At 45.2% G+C, this 22,429-nt stretch overlaps 1 protein-coding gene across 3 annotated transcripts in view; it reads left to right on the top strand.

The window, feature by feature from the left end:
• The window catches only part of LOC132871759 (receptor-type tyrosine-protein phosphatase mu-like), a 444,714-nt gene that overhangs the window by 406,586 nt on the left and 15,699 nt on the right, over positions 1 to 22,429 (top strand). For all 3 annotated transcript variants that reach the window (XM_060906241.1, XM_060906242.1, XM_060906240.1), the window contains 4 exons: positions 10,697 to 10,832; positions 14,175 to 14,324; positions 16,693 to 16,866; positions 19,994 to 20,125. In XM_060906241.1, coding sequence (XP_060762224.1) covers positions 10,697 to 10,832; positions 14,175 to 14,324; positions 16,693 to 16,866; positions 19,994 to 20,125 — 592 coding nt within the window. The remainder of the gene's footprint in view (positions 1 to 10,696; positions 10,833 to 14,174; positions 14,325 to 16,692; positions 16,867 to 19,993; positions 20,126 to 22,429) is intronic.

The raw sequence follows: 22,429 nt of genomic DNA, 5'->3' as shown, positions 1-22,429 counted from the left end.
TGGACACACCTTCTAATTCAATCGTTTTTCTTTATTTTTATTCATTAAAAGACGCTTTACGTCTTAAAGTGATGATGGACTGTCGTTTCTATTTATTTAGTCGAGCGATTCTTGGTATTGAAAGCGGTTCTTTTTAATCGAAAAGCATTCCAGGTGACTCTCTCATGAAGCTGTGCAAAGCGTCATCAAGGTTTTACACTTTTTTTTGTTTACCACATAATTCCATTCATGTTTGACATGTTATTTCATACAACCCCGATTCCAAAAAAGTTGGGACAAAGTACAAATTGTATCAAAATTTGACGAATCAAAATTTGAAGTTCTTTATGGAAATCAGGGACGCCGTGTCATTCGGACTAAAGAGGAGAAGGGCGACCCAAGTTGTTATCAGCGCTCAGTTCAGAAGCCTGCATCTCTGATGGTATGGGGTTGCATTAGTGCGTGTGGCATGGGCAGCTTACACATCTGGAAAGACACCATCAATGCTGAAAGGTATATCCAGGTTCTAGAGCAACATATGCTCCCATCCAGACGACGTCTCTTTCAGGGAAGACCTTGCATTTTCCAACATGACAATGCCAAACCACATACTGCATCAATTACAGCATCATGGCTGCGTAGAAGAAGGGTCCGGGTACTGAACTGGCCAGCCTGCAGTCCAGATCTTTCACCCATAGAAAACATTTGGCGCATCATAAAATGGACGATATGACAAAAAAGACCTAAGACAGTTGAGCAACTAGAATCCTACATTAGACAAGAATGGGTTAACATTCCTATCCCTAAACTTGAGCAACTTGTCTCCTCAGTCCCCAGACGTTTACAGACTGTTGTAAAGAGAAAAGGGGATGTCTCACAGTGGTAAACATGGCCTTGTCCCAACTTTTTTGAGACATGGTGTTGTCATGAAATTTAAAATCACCTAATTTTTCTCTTTAAATGATGCATTTTCTCAGTTTAAACATTTGATATGTCATCTATGTTCTATTCTGAATAAAATATGGAATTTTGAAACTTCCACATCATTGCATTCCATTTTTATTTACAATTTGTACTTTGTCCCAACTTTTTTGGAATCGGGGTTGTAGTTTGGATGTCTTCAGTATTGTTCTACAATGTAGAAAATAGTCAAAATACAGAAAAACCTATGAAGGGGTGTACAAACATTCGACTGGTATTTTAAATAATTAAATAAATTCCTTGAAAAATAATTTCTTGAAATTATCATTAACTACTATTTAGTATTATCACGCTCATCACTGTTTAATGTCATTAATTATTTAAAAAACGCTCGATTGAAAAACCAACAAAAGCTAGCATTCATGAATTCTAATGTTTTTCTGAACCTTCACCAGGGTGACTGGCTTAAACAATTTTACATGGCACAAGAGACAGTGAAACTGATGGCGCTGAACCAAACAGACTGATTGAAGAGGGAGTCTGTTAAAGAAAAGAAAAGAATGAATATTAAAGCCTACGTTGCCTGAGAATTGGATCACTCTGTCAGTTTGTGAGGGCGAATAAAACTTTTCTTTCTTCCAAACAATGCAAAATTGCGAATTAAATTCTGGAGTCTAGAACTAAATACAATTATAATACATACAGTTAGGTCCTTATATATTTGGACACTGACACAAATTTTTTTTTTTTACCTGTTTACTGAAACATATTCAAGTTATAGTTATATAATGGACATGGGCATAAAGTCCAGACTTTCAGCTTTCATTTGAGGATATCCACATTAAAATTGGATGAAGCGTTTAGGAGTTTCAGCTCCTTAACATGTGCCACCCTGTTTTTAAAGGGACCTAAAGTAATTGGACAGTTGACTCCAAGGCTATTTCATGGGCAGGTGTGGGCAATTCCTTCGTTATGTCATTCTCAATTAAGCAGATAAAAGGCCTGGAGTTGATTTGAGGTGTGGTGCTTGCATTTGGAAGATTTTGCTGTGAAGAAAACATGCGGTCAAAAGAGCTCTCCATGCAGGTGAAACAAACCATCCTTAAGCTGCGAAAAGAGAAAAAACCCATCTGAGAAATTGCTACAGTTTGGTACATCCTGAGAAAGAAAGAAAGCACTGGTGAACTCATCAGTGCAAAAAGACCTGGACGCCCACAGAAGACAGCAGTGGTGGATGATGGCAGAATAATTTCCATGGTAAAGAGAAACCCCTTCACAACAGCCAACCAAGTGAACAACACTCTCCAGGAGGTAGGCGTATCAATATCCAAATCTACCATAAAGAGAAGACTGCATGAAAGTAAATACAGAGGGTTCACTGCACGGTGCAAGCCACTCATAAGCCTCAAGAATAAAAAGGCTAGATTGGACTTTGCTAAAAAACATCTAAAAAAGCCAGCACAGTTCTGGAAGAACATTCTTTGGACAGATGAAACCAAGATCAACCTCTACCAGAATGATGGAAAGAAAAAAGTATGGCGAAGGCGTGGTACAGCTCATGATCCAAAGCATACCACATCATCTGTAAAACACGGCGGAGACAGTGTGATGGCTTGGGCATGCATGGCTGCCAGTGGCACTGGGTCACTAGTGTTTATTGATGATGTGACACAGGACAGAAGCAGCTGGATGAATTCTGAGGTATTCAGAGACATACTGTGTGCTCAAATGCAGCCAAACTGATTGGTCGGCGTTTCATAATACAGATGGACAATGACCCAAAACATAAACCCAAAGCAACCCAGGAGTTTATTAAAGCAAAGAAGTGGAATATTCTTGAATGGCCAAGTCAGTCACCTGATCTCAACCCAATTGAGCATGCATTTCACTTGTTAAAGACTAAACTTCAGACAGAAAGGCCCACAAACAAACAGCAACTGAAAACCGCTGCAGTAAAGGCCTGGCAGAGCATTAAAAAGGAGGAAACACAGCGTCTGGTGATGTCCATGAGTTCAAGACTTCAGGCAGTCATTGCCAACAAAGGGTTTTCAACCAAGTATTAGAAATGAACATTTTACTTACAATTATTTAATTTGTCCAATTACTTTTGAGCCCCTGAAATGAAGGGATTGTGTTTAAAAAATGCTTTAGTTCCTCACATTTTTATGCAATCATTTTGTTCAGCCCACTGAATTAAAGCTGAAAGTCTGAACTTCAACTGCATCTGAATTGTTTTGTTCAAAATTCATTGTGGTAATGTACAGAACCAAAATTAGAAAAATGTTGCCTCTGTCCAAATATTTATGGACCTAACTGTAGGGCCAAATTACTCAGTTCTGATTGGTCAATCAAGGAGTGTTAGGGTTTTGCTGGGATTCGAACCTGGTTCGTTGGTGTGATAATCCAGCAAACCCCCACTAGGCCACCAGGGGGATGACTCAAATGCAGAGGCGTGAGGCGGAAGTAGAAAAAGAATCAAAAGGTTTATTTAAACTATATACACTATATACAGGGCAAAACAAAAGACAAAAAAAAAACCAAAGAGTATAATCCAAAAGAAAAGCAAAGTGCAAAAATACAAAAGCTAAGAAGATCAAAAAACACAGTACAAAGGAAACTGGAGATAAACATAACAGCACAAAGACTCCGTGACAAGAGGACTGAACTCAGGGGTATAAATAGACAAACTAATTAAGGACACAGGTGAAGATAATTAGGCAATTAACACAAACTCAAAACACAGGAACAGTGGCGGCCTCTAGAGGCCAAAATGAACACGACATGAAAAGGAAATAACAGCGGCCTCTAGAGGCCAAAACAGTCCTAGTCCTAACAGGACCCCCCCCTCTAGGAGCGTCTCCTGACGTTCCCAGGGCGATCCGGATGGGCCGAATGGAAGTCCCGACATAGTTCTTTATCAAGGACATCCCGAGCAGGAACCCAGCAGCGCTCCTCAGGACCATAGCCCTCCCAGTCCACCAGATATTGCAACCCGCCGCGGACCCGGCGGGAGTCAAGCAGGCGATTCACAGTGAACACAGTCTGCCCCTGGAAGATGCGGGGGGGTGGGGGGTTCCTAGGGGCAGGGGCATACGTAGACGTCAGTACGGGCCGTAACAGGGAAACATGGAAAGTGGGGTTGATCCTCAGAGTCCGGGGCAACTGGAGCCGGTAGGAGACAGGGTTCACCCTGCGCACCACCTTGAAGGGGCCAATGTAGCGAGGAGCAAGCTTGCGGTTCTCCACCCGCAGTGGAAGGTCCTTAGTGGACAGCCAAACACGCTGCCCAGGGCGGAAAGCGTGTGCAGGTCTTCTATGGCGGTTGGCCTGAGTCTGGTTGGTTCTGGAGGTCTGTATGAGGGTCTTCCTGACCTTGCTCCAGGTCTTGCGACACCGTCTCACATATTGGTTGACCGAGGGCACCCCCGCGTCCTCCTCCTGGTCCGGGAACAGAGGTGGCTGGAACCCGAATTGGCACTGGAATGGCGACAGCTTGGTGGCCGATGACTGCAGGGTGTTGTGGGCGTACTCCGCCCATGGCAGCCAGGTGCTCCACGATGTCGGGTTATCCATAGCCAGGCCTCGCAGGGTGGTTTCCAGGTCCTGGTTGAGCCTCTCCGTCTGACCATTGGACTGTGGGTGAAACCCAGAGGAGAGGCTGGCAGTGGCTCCGATGACCTTGCAGAACCCGTGCCACACTCGGGAGGAGAACTGGGGCCCTCGGTCTGAGACGATGTCCTGTGGAAGACCAAAGACTCGGAAGACATGATTAAACAAAAGTTTCGCAGTTTCAAGAGCAGAGGGGAGTTTGCACAGTGGTATGAAGCGGCAGGCCTTGGAGAATCTGTCAACTAAGACCAAAATGACCGTGTTACCTTGTGACTCAGGGAGACCCGTGATAAAGTCGACTGCCACGTGGGACCAGGGACGCCGGGGAATGGTCAGAGGATGCAGGAGACCCTGGGGACGCTGTCGTGGGTTCTTGGTTCTGGTGCAAACCTCACAGGACAGGACAAATGACCTTACTTCCTTTTCCATGTTAGGCCACCAGAAGCGTCTTTTCAGGAAGTCCAGGGTCCTCCGAGCTCCCGGGTGGGCGGTGAGAGGGGAAGAGTGACCCCACTGGAGAACCTTGGCCCGGGCTTGATGTGGGACGTACAAGAGGCCTGGTGGCCCCGTCCCAGGACCGGGGTCCTGGCGTTGGGCTCGTCGGACAGCCTCCTCAATACCCCAGCGGACAGGGGCCACAATCCGGGACACAGGGATAATAGGCCCGACTTCATTCTCCCTGTTAGTGGCAGAGAACAGTCTGGACAGTGCGTCAGGTTTGGTGTTCTTGGAGCCGGGGCGGTATGAGAGGGTGAAGTCAAACCGACTGAAAAACAGGGCCCACCTAGCCTGTCGAGGGTTCAGTCTCTTGGCTTGCTGGAGGTACTCCAGGTTCTTGTGGTCAGTCCAAACCAGGAATGGATGTTGTGCTCCCTCCAGCCAGTGCCTCCACTCCTCAAGGGCCAGTTTGACCGCTAGCAGTTCTCGATCCCCCACATCGTACCGGGACTCAGCAGGACTCAGGCGGTGGGAGAAGTAAGCGCAGGGGTGCAGCTTTCCTTCCGAACGTTGAGAGAGCACCGCGCCGACACCACTGTCCGAGGCGTCCACCTCCACGATGAATGGTTGGGAGGTGTCCGGGAGAACCAGAATGGGTGCCGTGCAGAAGCGGTCCTTGAGGTCTTTGAACGCCTTTTCTGCCTGAGGAGACCAGCCATAAGATCCACCTGTCCCTTTGGTGAGGTCTGACATGGGTGCTGCCACAGAACTGAAGTTCCTGATGAACTTGCGGTAGAAGTTAGCGAATCCTAAGAACCGCTGAACCTCCTTAACGGACTTGGGAGTAGGCCAATCCTGGACGGCCAGGGTCTTGGCAGGGTCCATTTGGAGTTGGCCTGTCCGTACAATAAATCCCAGAAAGGAGACCTCGGGAACATGAAATTCGCATTTCTGGGCCTTGGCGAACAGATTGTTCTGTAGCAGCCTCTGGAGAACCTGGCGGACATGGTGGCGGTGCTCCTGCACGGTCTTGGAAAAGATAAGGATGTCGTCGAGGTAGACAAAAACGTATAGGTTAATCATGTCCCTTAAGACGTCGTTGATTAGGGCCTGAAAAACAGCTGGTGCGTTGGTGAGTCCGAAGGGCATCACCTGGTATTCGTAGTGCCCAGACGGGGTGTTAAAGGCAGTCTTCCACTCGTCTCCCTGTCGGATACGGATGAGGTGGTATGCGTTCCGTAGGTCCAACTTGGTGAAGACGGTGGCGCCTTGGAGCAGGTCGAAAGCTGTGGACATCAGCGGAAGGGGATATCGGTTGCGCACAGTGATCTTATTCAGGCCCCTGTAATCAATACATGGTCGGAGCCCCCCATCCTTCTTGCCGACAAAGAAGAAGCCGGCTCCAGCAGGTGAAGTGGAGGGTCGAATAAACCCAGAGACCAGGGCATCTTTGAGGTATTCCTCCATGGCCTTGCGTTCTGGCTGAGAGAGTGAAAACAGTCTGCCACGAGGAGGGGTAGTCCCAGGGAGCAAGTCGATGGCACAGTCGTAGGCCCGGTGCGGAGGAAGAACAGCGGCCCTGCTCTTGCTGAATACCTCCTTGAGATCCCAGTACTCTGTGGGAACTTGAGATAACTCGGTGAGATCAGGGGGCTCGGCAGGAGACACAGGAGAGCTAGAGAGCAGACAAGAGGCATGGCATGCAGGGCCCCATTCCACAACCTGGCTTGTTACCCAGTCTATGCGAGGGTTGTGGCGAGTAAGCCAAGGAAGGCCTAGAATAACTGGGAACTCAGGTGAAGGAATCAGGTGCAGGGATATTTCTTCCTTGTGACCTTGAGACTGGAGGAAAACTGGAGAAGTAACTTGGGTGACTCTTCCATCACCTAACGCTTGGCCATCGAGGGCAGACACAGACAGTGGGACTTCAAGAGGTGCAGTCGGAATTTTGATGCTTTGGGCGAAGTGAATATCCATAAAGTTCCCAGCCGCCCCTGAGTCTATCAAAGCTTGACAAGAGTGGACAGACTCACCCCAGGAGATGGAGACCGGGATGTAGATTCCTTGGCCAGGGAGTCCGGGAGAGAGGGTAGGCCCCGTCACAACCCTCCCTCGGCTGGACGGGGCGGTCCTTTTCCCAAGAGTTCGGGACATGATGCTCGGAAGTGACCAGGCTTGCCACAGTAGATGCAGCACTTGTCCCTCCTTCTGCGCTCCCTCTCAGATGCGGAGAGGCGAGTACGACCCACTTGCATGGGTTCTGGACAGTCACTGAAGGAGGTAGATGGTCTCCAGGTAGAGGTAGGGAGGCTGGGGGGGCTCAAGGCTTGGTGGCGTTCTCTCATCCTGTTGTCCAGACGAATAGCATGTGAGATGAGGGTTTCGAGGTCACTTGGGCATCCAATAGAGGCCAGACCGTCCTTGATGGGGTCAGACAGACCATGGTGGAAGGCTGACACCAGGGCAGTCTCGTTCCATCCACTTACTGCTGCGAGTGTTCGGAACGAGATGGCGTAATCTGCGACGCTTCCTCCTTGCCAGATGGACATGAGCTTTCGGGCTGCGTCGGTACTGATGTCTGCCTGATCGAAGACCCGAAGCATCTCTTCAGAAAACAGCTGGAAATCAAAGCACTCAGGTCCCTGTCTTTGCCAGATAGCAGTAGCCCAGGCTCGCGCCTTACCAGCTAATAAGGTGATCACAAAGGCAATCTTGCGGCGATCCGTAGTGTAGGTGGTAGGCTGAAGCTCAAAGGTGAGTTGACACTGGGTAAGGAACTCTCGGCACTCACTGTGCTTGCCGTCATACCTCTGTGGTGCAGGAAGGCTGGGTTCGCGAGGTGAAGAAGGCAGCATTGCAGGAGGCACTGGAGCAGGAGTGGGAGCTGGATCAGGAGCAGGAACTGGATCAGGAGCAGGAACTGGATCAGGAGCAGGAGATGCAGGCAGAGATGTCAGCTGTGCCAGGGTTTTCCCAATTTGCTGAAGCAGTTCCTCGTGGCGAGCGAGGGCCTCACGTTGGCTGGTGAGCGTACGTCCATGAGCGTCCATGGTCGCTCCGAAGCGTGTCAAAGCTGCCATAATTCCCTGAAGGTTGGCCGGGTAGACAGTTGAAGCAGCCTCTGCTGAGTCGGTCATGACGGAGTCTTTCTGTTAGGGTTTTGCTGGGATTCGAACCTGGTTCGTTGGTGTGATAATCCAGCAAACCCCCACTAGGCCACCAGGGGGATGACTCAAATGCAGAGGCGTGAGGCGGAAGTAGAAAAAGAATCAAAAGGTTTATTTAAACTATATACACTATATACAGGGCAAAACAAAAGACAAAAAAAAAACCAAAGAGTATAATCCAAAAGAAAAGCAAAGTGCAAAAATACAAAAGCTAAGAAGATCAAAAAACACAGTACAAAGGAAACTGGAGATAAACATAACAGCACAAAGACTCCGTGACAAGAGGACTGAACTCAGGGGTATAAATAGACAAACTAATTAAGGACACAGGTGAAGATAATTAGGCAATTAACACAAACTCAAAACACAGGAACAGTGGCGGCCTCTAGAGGCCAAAATGAACACGACATGAAAAGGAAATAACAGCGGCCTCTAGAGGCCAAAACAGTCCTAGTCCTAACAAGGAGGGCTTTTTTCCTTAACACGGGGCCGTATTTCTGAAATGCTATTGGCTAGTTTGTTGCTTGGTTACGGTTACAAAAATTAGCAAATTTTGTCAACAAAATGGCTGACTCCGCTGACTCAGCAATGCCGTGTTTCGCTATATTTGACGAAGAAATAATAAACCAATTGAAAGCTGCAAGCGAAAATGAAAATACCAAAAAAGTACGAATTTTTGGCTTTCCATGTTTAAGAAATGGGCCGCAGAAAGACAAATAAATGACTCTCTAATGGCGTACGAATTCTGTGAGTTAGACAAGGTGCTATCGCAGTTTTATGCAGAAGTGAGGAAAGAAAATGGGGGAAACTACAAACCAGACTCTCTTAAAGTAATGCAGGCAGCATTGGATCGGCATCTGAGACAAGAGAAATATCCGGGATCAATCCTGAAAGATGTTACTTTTCAAGTATCACGAAAAGTCATCGAGGGAAAAGCGAGAGATTTGCGAAAACAAGGAATGCTTTAGAAACTGATTCAAACATGCAAGATAGTCTCACGCCCTGATTGGTTCAGAAAACGTGAATGACAAATGTTATAATAATAATAATAATACATCTATTTTGTATAGCGCTTTTCATGGTACTCAAAGACGCTTTACAGGAGGTTCAAACATACACACACAAACACACACACACACACAGACAATAGTAGAAAAAGGAAGAAAAAAAGAAATAAAAAATATAATAAAAAATAAATAAATAAAAAATAAAAAGTAAAAAGTCCACCAAGTAGGGGTCAGGATGTAATTCCCGTGGTGTAGCAGCCACAATCCCACCAAAAGGCGCACGAAAACAAGTCCCACATCTCCAGCACCGCCGCCATGACGCCGTCAGCAACATCGCTCAAACACCACGCCATGGATCCACAAAGCGAGCAGAGAAGCTCCGCCATGCAGAGCGCTGGTGTGTCTCAAACTGCCTGCACAGCCGCCGCGACACCACCGAGCAACATCGCTCGGAACATCACGCCAAGCGTTTAAGCGCAGAGCGCTGGACAACCATGAAGTAAAATGAGCAACGAGCTCAATGCAGTCCATAGCTGGGAGCGCAGGCATCGCCCACCAAGGCCTGGAGGGAACCGATGCCCAAAACTAGGTCCAGAGCTATCTCACAACCGGTGGAGAAAACACTCAAACAAACATCAAACTACACAAACACACAGAAAAAAAAGAAATAAAATAAAACAAAAAAACAAAAAAGCTCCGGTGAGAAGCGGCAGCCAGAACGTGCACAACGTACTCTCAACCGGAAACGGAAAATTATGAACTTGAATGGCTTCCGAAGTATGAATTTGGCCCTATATATTATAAACAAGTAATCGTATGGTTCCTCGTAAAATTAAGGATCAATTTCACTCGTGATTTCAAAGTTTTGAAATTTTCAAAACTTCGAAATCACTCGTGAAATTAATCCTTAATTTTACTCGGCCCCATACGATTACCTATACAAATGCACAAGGCATAAAAGGAACCTTCAAATAATTTCAAGGCTCAAATTTATAAGTACATAATGTTAAAAAGGCATCGGCATCTTTCGCTAGATGGTTTAAGTCAAGTCGAGTTTATTTCGATAGCGCTTTTAACAATAAATATTGTTGCAAAGCAGCTTTACAGAATTTGAATGACTTTAAACCTGAGCTAATTTTATCCCTAATCTATCCCCAATGAGCACGCCTGTGGCATCGGTGGTGAGGAAAAACTCCCTCAGACGACATGAGGAAGAAACCTCGAGAGGAGCCAGACTCAAAAGGGAACCCATCCTCATTTGGGCAACAACAGACAACAATTTACATTAAGCCTGTATTTTCATAGCCTAGCATTAGATAAAGTCTCTAAAACATAACTTGCACAAACATTGCATTTCTTTCTGGTTTCACTGGGAATATTTACATAGTAGATGGTGATAATTGAAACAGCAATGTATATCTCATACCTGGCACCTAAGACAGGTACCACAGGAGATCTGAGATCTTTTCACTTGCTATTTTTTATCCTTTTTTCTTAATTTCATCTTGTTTTTTGGTGTTCTCTTTCAATTAAAAACTGATTTTCGTTATTATTGGGTTTTTTTTTTCCCTGCAGTGCGGGGGCGGGCCGGACAGGCTGTTTCATCGTGATTGACATCATGTTGGACATGGCTGAGAGGGAGGGCGTGGTCGACATCTATAACTGCGTCCGAGAGCTGCGATCTCGTCGGGTCAACATGGTCCAGACTGAGGTACTCGTGTATCCGCTGACCTTTAATAATGGATAGTGGTGACTTGATTTGTAAACCTTTCGGGGTAAATGGAGATGACAGAAAAGTATAAGACAGAAATATGGGGTGACAGGAGGGACAGGAGGAGATAATAAGATAACCTCAGGACAGAGAGAGGGTGAGATGTCGAGAAATGTAGGGCAGTCAAGGAAGAAGGTGCTTATGTGAACCTCAAATAGTCTGTGTGTTTATCCATTCACGGCCTGTTCCTGTTTAAAGCCGCGATGACTCTTTTTGGACAAACACTCTTAGTACTTCCTGCCTGTTTAAGAGCCAATCAAGACTCCGAGTGTGACACAAATCAGGTGGTTATAAGTGCCATAAAGACGCAGGAATAGCTATGGGCGAATATTACTGCAATTCTATTGCTCTCGACAATTTTATGCTGAAGAACTCTTTGCTTTTCTGAACACAGACCATCTGGACTGAGCTGTAGACTAGCTGAATGCACCATTTCCCAGTAATTCCATTTAGATCACAAGCATCATTGGATTTAATGGGCAAATGTTTCATAGATGACATCTGGATTGGGGTTGGAGTAACTGAGCAGGCAAAGCTTTTCTGATTCATCCTCCACAAGTTCAGTGACCTTCAAACTGTGTGTGTGTGTGTGTGTGTGTGTGTGTGTGTGTGTGTGTGTGTGTGTGTGTGTAAGCATGCATGGTTTTTCCCTCACAGGTGTTTGTGTGTGTTGGCATTGCCCCTCACCCTCTGGGCACTTGTTACCTTTTTATGTGCCTGTTCAAACTGTCTCTAGTAATTTGCGATGATGGAAACTGATTTGTGTTGCAAATCTGATGGTTCTCATTAAGAAGAAAACACTCGTTCAAAAAACATTGTTTTAAATTTGGTCGTTTTGAGGTTTGATTGCGATCCCAGCTGTGCTCTCATTGGTCACGGCAACAGAAAGGTCAAAGATCATTAACACTCTAGCAGGCATGTTAATTATGGAAGCACTGACCCTGTGTCATGATTTAGTCAAAAGTGACAAGGCCAGATTGTCTCCAAATGTCACTTCAACAGTGATTTCCATCAAAGTACCGAATTGTCTGGTTCATGAATGGGGAAATGGGATGTGACCTCACATATCTTGTGTCCACTGACATGTTGAGAATAAATCAGAAATGTTTTAGATTAGCAAAATGCACATTGGCAAAAAAAAAATTCAGTGCAAGAAGCACCATTACTTTACAAGTTAAGTTTATTATAAAGCAAAGGTGATAAGGATTTTAATGCCCTCAAATACAACCCCGCTTCCAAAAAAGTTGGGACAAAGTACAAATTGTAAATAAAAACGGAATGCAATGATGTGGAAGTTTCAAAAGTCCATATTTTATTCAGAATAGAACATAGATGACATATCAAATGTTTAAACTGAGAAAATGTATCATTTAAAGAGAAAAATTAGGTGATTTTAAATTTCATGACAACACCACGTCTCAAAAAAGTTGGGACAAGGCCATGTTTACCACTGTGAGACGTCCCCTTTTCTCTTTACAACAGTCTGTAAACGTCTGGGGACTGAGGAGACAAGTTGCTCAAGTTTAGGGATAGGAATGTTAACCCATTCTTGTCTAATGTAGGATTCTAGTTGCTCAACTGTCTTAGGTCTTTTTTGTCGTATCTTCCATTTTATGATGCGCCAAATGTTTTCTATGGGTGAAAGATCTGGACTGCAGGCTGGCCAGTTCAGTACCCGGACCCTTCTTCTACGCAGCCATGATGCTGTAATTGATGCAGTATGTGGTTTGGCATTGTCATGTTGGAAAATGCAAGGTCTTCCCTGAAAGAGACGTCGTCTGGATGGGAGCATATGTTGCTCTAGAACCTGGATATACCTTTCAGCATTGATGGTGTCTTTCCAGACGTGTAAGCTGCCCATGCCACACGCACTAATGCAACCCCATACCATCAGAGATGCAGGCTTCTGAACTGAGCACTGATAACAACTTGGGTCGTCCTTCTCCTCTTTAGTCTGAATGACACGGCGTCCCTGATTTCCATAAAGAACTTCACATTTTGATTCGTCTGACCACAGAACAGTTTTCCACTTTGCCACAGTCCATTTTAAATGAGCCTTGGCCCAGAGAAGACGTCTGCGCTTCTGGATCATGTTTAGATACGGCTTCTTCTTTGAACCTCTAGAGTTTTAGCTGGCAACGGCGGATGGCACGGTGAATTGTGTTCACAGATAATGTTCTCTGGAAATATTCCTGAGCCCATTTTGCGATTTCCAATACAGAAGCATGCTTGTATGTGATGCAGTGCTGTCTAAGGACCCGAAGATCACAGGCACCCAGTATGGTTTTCCGGCCTTGACCCTTACGCACAGAGATTCTTCCAGATTCTCTGAATCTTTTGATGATATTATGCACTGTAGATGATGATATGTTCAAACTCTTTGCAATTTTACACTGTCGAACTCCTTTCTGATATTGCTCCACTATTTGTCGGCACAGAATTAGGGGGATTGGTGATCCTCTTCCCATCTTTACTTCTGAGAGCCGCTGCCACTCCAAGATGCTCTTTTTATACCCAGTCATGTTAATGACCTATTGCCAATTGACCTAATGAGTTGCAATTTGGTCCTCCAGCTGTTCCTTTTTTGTACCTTTAACTTTTCCAGCCTCTTATTGCCCCTGTCCCAACTTTTTTGAGATGCGTTGCTGTCATGAAATTTCAAATGAGCCAATATTTGGCATGAAATTTCAAAATGTCTCACTTTCGACATTTGATATGTTGTCTATGTTCTACTGCGAATACAATATCAGTTTTTGAGATATGTAAATTATTGCATTCTGTTTTTATTTACAATTTGCACTTTGTCCCAACTTTTTTGGAATCGGGGTTGTAAAGTGGTAATCAAAGTTGCATTTATAACACTTCTATGAAGTACAACTTTACAAAGTATTATGAATGTGTTAGTAAAAACAAACTAATAACTTGAGATAAGGATTTTAAAAAATCCATAATGATCATTTTTCTGTCTTCTCTCTTTCATTTAAAGATAAAGTCACTCTAAAGTCACTGTATGGATTTTGATATAAGCCTCATTAATTACATCAAATGCAAATGACTATGTTGTAGGCACCCAAATAAAGCATTACAACAAGCCCCACGGTAACTAACAGTAAAAGATATTCAGGCCACAGCACTGCGCTTTTTACTATTTTCTGTTTTACAATGACTTGTGTATTAGATACATTTCAAAAAACTCACATATTCTTATGTCTGAACAACTGAATTTCTTCATTTTCTTGGATGTTCCTAAAATATTTTTAATTGCACATTCTGTTCTTTCAGGAGCAATATGTCTTTATCCATGATGCCATTCTGGAGGCGTGTCTTTGCGGTGACACCACCATTCCCGCCAATCAGCTCCGCTCCGTGTACTACGACATGAACAGATTGGATCCCCAAACCAACACCAGTCCAATCAAAGAGGAGTTTAGGGTAAGAAGAAAGCAGATTCCATGAAGTTTGGGAATGGGCATCCAAAAAAAATTACATTGCACTATTTTATACTAACATGCTTGTTCTTACTTCAGTAATATAAAATTGAACAAAATCCAAGCAGATCCTGCTCATGTATTAAAATTCATGTGTTAGGGTTTTGCTGGGATTCGAACCCCAGTCACTGGCGTGATAAGCCAGCAAACCCCCACTAGGCCACCAGGGGGATGACACAAGTGCAGAGGCATGAGGCAAAAGTAGAGTATCAAAAACAGTTTATTTACACTATATACAGTCCAAAGGAAAAAACAAAAGGATAATCCAAAAGCTCAGAAGATGTACAAAAAAACAAAAATATCCAAAGGGTCAAAGTCCAAAATCCAACTAAGAAAAGAAGAGGCAAAAACTCAAACGCTCAGAAGATCAAAAGGTCAAAACAAAATCCACAAAGTCCAAAAGAAAGAAGCAAAAACCAAGAATACAAAGACACAGGCAAGGTACATGGGACAGAGGGAACTAGCACTAACAGCATAGCATAGGAAAAAGACTCCATGACAAGGGAACAAACAGAGGGGTATTTATACACACACTAATTAAGGAACAGGGCGGGGCAGGAAACAGGCAATGAAGACAAACACAAAAACACAGTGGCGGCCTCTAGAGGCCAAAACAAACATGACAAGATGGAAATAACAGCGGCCTCTAGAGGCCAAAACAGTCCCAGTCCTAACATCATGTGAACCTTTGCTGAGAACAGTACCACGATCTTTAACTGGAACTTGTAGTCTCAGAATATTAGGATTAATGTAGTCTAGCTAGAGCGGCAAAGTGGTGTAGTGGTTAGCGCTGCTGCCTCACAGCAAGAAGGTCCTGGGTTTGAGCCCAGCGGCCAGCGAGGGCCTTTCTGCGTGGAGTTTGCATGTTTCCTCCGGGTGCTCCGGTTTTCTCCAAAGACATGCAGGTTAGGTTAATTGGTGGCTTGAAATTGACCGTAGGTGTGAATGTGAGTGTGTATGGTTGTTTGTCAGCCCTGCGATGACCTGGTGACTTGTCCAGGGTGTACCCCGCCTCTTGCCCATAGTCAGCTGGGATAGGCTCCAGCTTGCCTCTGACCCTGTACAGGATAAGTGGCTACAGATAATGGATGGATGGATTTATAGTCCAGCTCACTCATTCACTTACTCACTCACTGTCAGTCAGTCTAGTACAGACTAGGACATGGTACTGTGCACAAAAAATACAGTTTCAAGTTAAAAAAAATCAGAAACAATTCGAAAGTTCAGATAGAAGTTCAAGAACAGTTCAATATTCATTTTCGGGGGTCTGTGTCGGCTGAATGTCGTCGGCGTCTTTGTTTGTTTTCCCAATTTTCCCAGTCTCTGTGTACCGCTTCGGCGCCCTCCCTCACTACTGTGCGCCATCCGGCTCGGTCATTCGCCAGCTTCTCCAGCTGCTGATAGCTGATACCCACCAGGCCCAGACAACATTTTACAGTGTCCTTGAAATGCAGTCACGGTTGACCACGGGGCCTTGTCCTCTCCTTCAGTCGTTCTTCAGACATCCTGATGACATGTCCGGTCCATCTGAGTTGCGAGCGGGTAATCATGGCTTCCATAGCCGGCATATTCGCCCGCCTTAGGACTTCAACGTTGGTAGTACGGTCTTTCCAGGTGATACCCATCAGCCCGCGGAGATGGCATTGAACCAGGACAGACAGTCGTCGGATATGTCGGGCATACAGGGTTGACGCCTCTAGTCCATATAGAAGTGTGCTCAGCACTACAGCCCTGTAGACATTTAGCTTCGTGTTCAGTCGTATCAATTTCGCATTCCACAGCCGGTCCTTTAGGCGTCCGAACGCAGCTGAGGCGGCCCGCACCCATGCGTCGACCTCACTATCCATGGAATTATCATTTGCCACTGTGGATCCCAGGTACGTGAAAGTTTCAGCTGCAACGAGTGGCGTTCCGCCCAGCAGGATCCGTGGTGGGGCACGCGGCTGCCCAGGCGCCGGCTGGTAGAGTACCTTGCTTTTCTCGATGTTTATGGTCATACCATAAGCACTGGCCGCTTCGGCAAACTTCTCTCACAGCCGCTGGCTACCGTCCAGTGTGTGTGCCACCAGAGCAGAGTCGTCGGCGTAGAGGATTGATTGATAGTCCAGCTAGTGTTAATAATATTTGGCTTTGTATTTTTTTAGTTTTTGGTTTTGTCTGATTTCGAAATAAGAATTACTGTAAACTATAAGAAAAGAAAGTCGCTAAGCTCCTGAGATCTGCACAGACATTTCCGTACAGTCTTTCTTGAAGTATTATAAAAAGGTTATTAGTTTTACCATGCTTTGTGTGAATGTGTGTGTATTATACAGACGCTTAACATGGTGACCCCTACACTGCGCGTAGAGGACTGCAGCATTGCACTACTGCCAAGGAACCATGAGAAGAACCGCTGCATGGATGTGCTGCCTCCTGACCGCTGCCTGCCCTTCCTCATCACCATCGATGGAGAAAGCAGCAACTACATCAACGCTGCACTCATGGATGTAAGAAAGCCGAAACCCCTCGCATCTACTCTTCTCATATTGTTTTTCTTTACTCTTTTTATTCAGAGCTACTGAAAACAGCAGCATGAGCATGAAAACATATTCAGCTCAGTGAAAGTGCTTTATTTACAGGGCTGCTAAGCTGGTGATTATTTTTAATAAGGTGTGACCACAAATTAATACGTTGAGGTCACGAGTTACTCTTCTGTGGTTTGATCTGTTTGGCGGCCACAAAATACTTTAACTTGGGTTTTAAAATGTGAGCGAGACAGAGAGAAATCAATTGAATTAGGCGATGTGGCCAAAGCAACCTCGTCATGGAGATGATTGATAATGTTACACTGTAGTTCAATCTTGGAATGACACACAAAGGACGTATTGGAGTCACTGACATGGATATACCATTAACCCACGTCACCTTCTCAAAGTGAATAGACGTTTTCATCCATTAAATAATTAACTAGAGCCATTGTATTAAGTATGTTGTTGCCACAACATATTGAGCCATGGCCTCAAGTTATACTGTTCATGGCCATGACTTTCAGATCTCTTAGTCACAACATAATAATTTGTGACAATGAGATACTTTGCTTGTGGTCTTGAATTATTAACTATATATTAACACTACCATATACAATACTGATTCAGAGCTAGGCAAGTGGTTGGCTAAATGTTCTGTCGCATCAAATGAATTAATAGTAAGATGGACATATTGGAGCCCTGCGATGACCTGGCGACTTGTCCAGGGTGTACCCCGCCTCTCGCCCATAGTCAGCTGGGATAGGCTCCAGCTTGCCTACAACCCTGTAGAACAGGATAAGCGGCTACAGTAAATGGATGGATGGATGGATGGATGGATGGATGGACATATTGGACCCCACCTCTCACCCAAAGTCTGCTGGGATTGGCTCCAGGTTCCCCTACAGTCCTGATAAGCCTCGGTCACAACCGGCCATACGTGCTCCTACGGCCGGTCTACGTGCAAAAAACGCAAGAAACGCACGGAGGGTGCGCGTGTGACGTGCTGATTTTCGAGCCGTAGACTGGCCGCAGACCGGCCGCAGAGGTTCTTTGTCATGTCAAACAAACTCTACGGGCGCTTACGTTTTTTTCAGGTTGCAAGACAAACTTACGGCCAGCGTGCGTCTTTCTCCACGAACAAAAAAAAACGCAGCGATTTGGGAAACGCCAAAAATCGCACGGCCAAAAAAATCGTACGTCCGGTTGTGACCTAGGCTATAGATAAGTGGTATAGATTAGAGGTCTGCGCGGGACAGAATTTTCAGGCCCGCTCCCGCATTGTGCAGTCCCGCTCCCGCCCGCTCCCGCAAAGAATTATGATTTTCAGTCCCGTTCCCGCCCGCGCCTGCCATATTTTGTCCCGCTCCCGCCCGCAAATCCCGCATGATGCAGACGTTCACGTTATTTCTCACGAAAGTTCTTGTCATTGGCTTGGGGAATTAAACATGCTGAGCTTAGCTGAGCTCTCCACTGACCGATCCTTTACCTAGTGCACGTAGCGAGGGTGCGCGTTGCCAGGCGGCATGCGCAGCTGAGGCTTTACAGAGATACCCATTGTGAGCTTCACTAGAGGAGCTGTGCTCTTCTGCCATGATCGGAGATCTCAAACACGGAAGAGCGGAAAGGAATCGGAAACGTACGCGAGATTAGACCACTGTGGCAGCGGGGGCGTGGCCAAGCAGCAGTCTGTGAATGGAGGGCGGGGTCGGGGAAGGTAAGTGGCTAGGTCATTACACCTGATGTCAATTTGTGTGTGTGTGTGTGTGTGTGTGTGTGTGTGTGTGTGTGTGTGTGTGTGTGTGTGTGTGTGTGTGTGTTTGTTGCAGGGATGGAGTATAAAGGGAGGGGGAGAGGAGAGAAGAGGGATTCGCTCCCCGACCACAACACGTGTGTGAGTGAGTGAAAGAAAGAAAGAAAGAAAGAAAGAAAGAAAGAAAGAAAGAAAGCTCAATAAAGTGAGTGGGTGTGAACACAAACTCTCACCTGCCGTACTTCTGTGCTCCACCCACATCGGGGATTACTACAGTGGTGCTGAAACCCGGGACGCACACCACTCTTTATTGAGCTTTTCAGCTTTCTTTCGTTCACTCACTCACTCACTCACTTACTCACACACACACACACACACACACACGTGTTGTGGTCGGGGAGCGAATCCCTCTTCTCTCCTCTCCCCCTCCCTTTATACTCCATCCCTGCAACAAACAAACACACGCACACAAATTGACATCAGGTGTAATGACCTAGCCACTTACCTTCCCCGACCCCGCCCTCCATTCACAGACTGCTGCTTGGCCACGCCCCCGCTGCCACAACCACATCCGCAAATTTAGGCATCTTAAAATGTTTTTATTAATCTCATCTCATTATCTCTAGCCGCTTTATCCTTCTACAGGGTCGCAGGCAAGCTGGAGCCTATCCCAGCTGACTACGGGCGAAAGGCGGGGTACACCCTGGACAAGTCGCCAGGTCATCACAGGGCTGACACATAGACACAGACACCCATTCACACTCACATTCACACCTACGGTCAATTTAGAGTCACCAGTTAACCTAACCTGCATGTCTTTGGACTGTGGGGGAAACCGGAGCACCCGGAGGAAACCCACGCGGACACGGGGAGAACATGCAAACTCCGTACAGAAAGGCCCTCGCCGGCCACGGGGCTCGAACCCGGACCTTCTTGCTGTGAGGCGATAGCGCTAACCACTACACCACCGTGCCGCCACCAAATAAAATATCCAGCACAAATTATATATGATAGACATAAATTTATAATTTATAAATTTTATTTTAAACACGTTTTTAGTTAGCGGGACTGCAGCTTATCACCTCTCCCGCCCGCGCCCGCATTGTGCACTCCCCCTCCCGCCCGCGCCCGCAATGAGCTTTCAAAATTTGTCCAGCGCCGCACTGCTTTGCGGCGGGTCCCGCGGGACTCCCGCGGGAGTGCAGGGCTCTAGTATGGATGGATGGATGGATGGACATATTGGGATGACATTATCCATTCCATCTTTTAAAGTATCTATATTTGTATCTACATTTCTTCCCATTTTTCATCCCCACCTCTCTCCTTCCCTTTCCCACCCTCTGTCTCCTTCAACAGAGTTATAAGCAGCCTTCTGCCTTTATCGTTACCCAGCATCCTTTACCAAACACAGTGAAAGATTTCTGGAGGCTGGTTTTGGACTATCACTGCACATCCATTGTTATGCTCAATGATGTGGATCCTGCACAGGTATGGATGGATGGATGGATGGATGGATGGATGGCATATTTATTTGCTTTTCACATGCCCATTTCTTAATTATGGAAATAAAGCATGCTGTTTTAGGAAAGTAATCAACAGCAAGATGGTGTGATGGGGCCCGATATGAAGAGGAGTTACTGTTAACATCCCAACGTTGATAATTTTCCAACAACAGCATGTCCCAAAGTGGTTTATTCCTCTTGCACCACAGAATTTTGTCAACACTAACAATTTCTTATTCCATGAAACAAGTTTGATCCACGTTATAACAGCAGCAGACACTTTTTATTTTGTTAATAAGACAAAAAAAAAAAGGAGCTTGTCATGTTACCGAGTAATCTTTGGGTTACACCATTTCTGATTGTAATAAAGCGCTGCGAAGGGAGATTCCTTCCAAAAATGCGAAATAAACGCAGAAAATTTTAACGCATCAACGATTACACACAGTTTTTAAATCTTAATATCAAGCATCGGGAGCTATTTGCTGTTCCTTCTGACCAATCAGATTCAAGAATTCAAAAGCACTCCAGTAAAACTTATGTATCGTGAGGAGACCCACCTAAGCCATAACAGACTGTATGTGCAGTGTCTCACAGGTTTCTTTTAAATACTTTATCTCGAGAAATAGAAAATTGCAGAGGTGGACAGTAACGAAGTACACTTACTTGAGTACTGTACTTAAGTACGCTTTTTGAGTATCTGTACTTTACTTGAGTATTTTTTTTTTTTTGGAAACTTCTGACTTTAACTTCACTACATCTGAAAGGCAAATATCGTACTTTTCACTCCACTACATTTCTATCAAGGTCCTCGTTACTCGTTACTATGAAGCGGCTTTGAAAGTGGATGTTTTTTCTTTTCTTTTCTAAAATGTGATTGGTTTTTCCGCAGGTGACACTGAGACAGCCGATCAGTAATAACTAGGGTCACGCTACATCCATAGACTGTATAAAATCAAGTTCAGTGATTTCTCAGCAGCTTTATTTGAACACGATTAGTTGATGCCAGAATGGAAGGAGGCGGTTCTTCTGCGGAATGCACACACCCAAGGCCCATGAACCCATGTTTCGGTTTTCTGAAAGGATTAAAGATTCGTTTCATTTTAAATGTTTGCTTTGTTTGCTGAAAACGAACCACATCACGGCCTACAAAAACTCGCCGTCCAACCTGCGGAAGCATATTGAGGTATATAAATGTTTTATTCCAAGAGAAAGCTTGCAACGAAGTTGTCTGTGCTTTTAGAGCTAGTGATAACGTTGCAAACGTAGCTATGCAGTCTGGTTCGTCAAATGACTTTCTATGGATTTGCTCACCAAGTTGCTGTCGCCTTGTCCACGGCTAACGTTTACACATAGCTAGTTAACTTGAAGAGTTAGTTAGCATGTAAAAACAGAGTTACGCTAACATGAATAACGCTAACTTATCTGAAGTCCTTTCAGAAACGTGTTTTTGCATAATCTTGCCAAATAAACAATGTAGAAATCTTTCTTTTCTAGTAGCGTTAGCTACCCAATATGATTTCGAGTTTGAAAAGCGTTTGCTAGCATGTCAGGTGGAGCTTCACTGACTAGCTAGCTGAACGTTAAACCACCATGATGGCACAGCATGCGTTCATTTTCTGAATTCACATTTCTGTCTTTGGTAACGGCATTAGGTTTTGTAAGCGTTGTGGCAATGCACTGACAGAAAATGTACTTTTGATACTTAAATATGTTTAAAAGCAAGTACTTTAACTTAAGTAAAAAATTGACTGGACAACTTTCGCTTGTATCGGAGTAACATTTGACCAGTGGGATCTGCACTTTGACTTAAGTAATGAAGTTGGGTACGTTGTCCACCTCTGGAAAATTGTATTTAAGGCTTTTGTTGTTTTGGTAATTGTATTAACCGACATTTTTGCATTCATCTATGACTTGATAAAGATCATATCTCTGAAAATATGCAGTGTGATGAAGGGATTGTAATTATTCGTGTTAAGCTGGGCATACACTGCGATTTTTTTTCAATCGCGGTATTCAGCTGCTGCTCACACTGTACGAGTGAATCGCAGGGGTGAACAGCACGCAGCTTACGATTCCTGTTCTCACACTGTACGATCCGATGCTCGGATCCGATGCTCGGATCCGATGCTCAGGATTTCAAACAGGTTTGATTTTCATCCGATCGATCGGGAGGAGGTCGTGAGGTGTTAATCGCTTGTCGTTACCCCATGTATACTACACGATCCGAGACGCACGATTGAGCCAAAACTCGGCCCAATCTCCAAAATAGTCGCACGAGTGAAAATCGTGT

Source organism: Neoarius graeffei, chromosome 23 (genome assembly GCF_027579695.1).
Source record: "Neoarius graeffei isolate fNeoGra1 chromosome 23, fNeoGra1.pri, whole genome shotgun sequence".
Taxonomy (NCBI): domain Eukaryota; kingdom Metazoa; phylum Chordata; class Actinopteri; order Siluriformes; family Ariidae; genus Neoarius; species Neoarius graeffei.
Note: the sequence above shows the minus strand (reverse complement) of the source record. Positions and strands in the feature narration are given on the sequence as shown.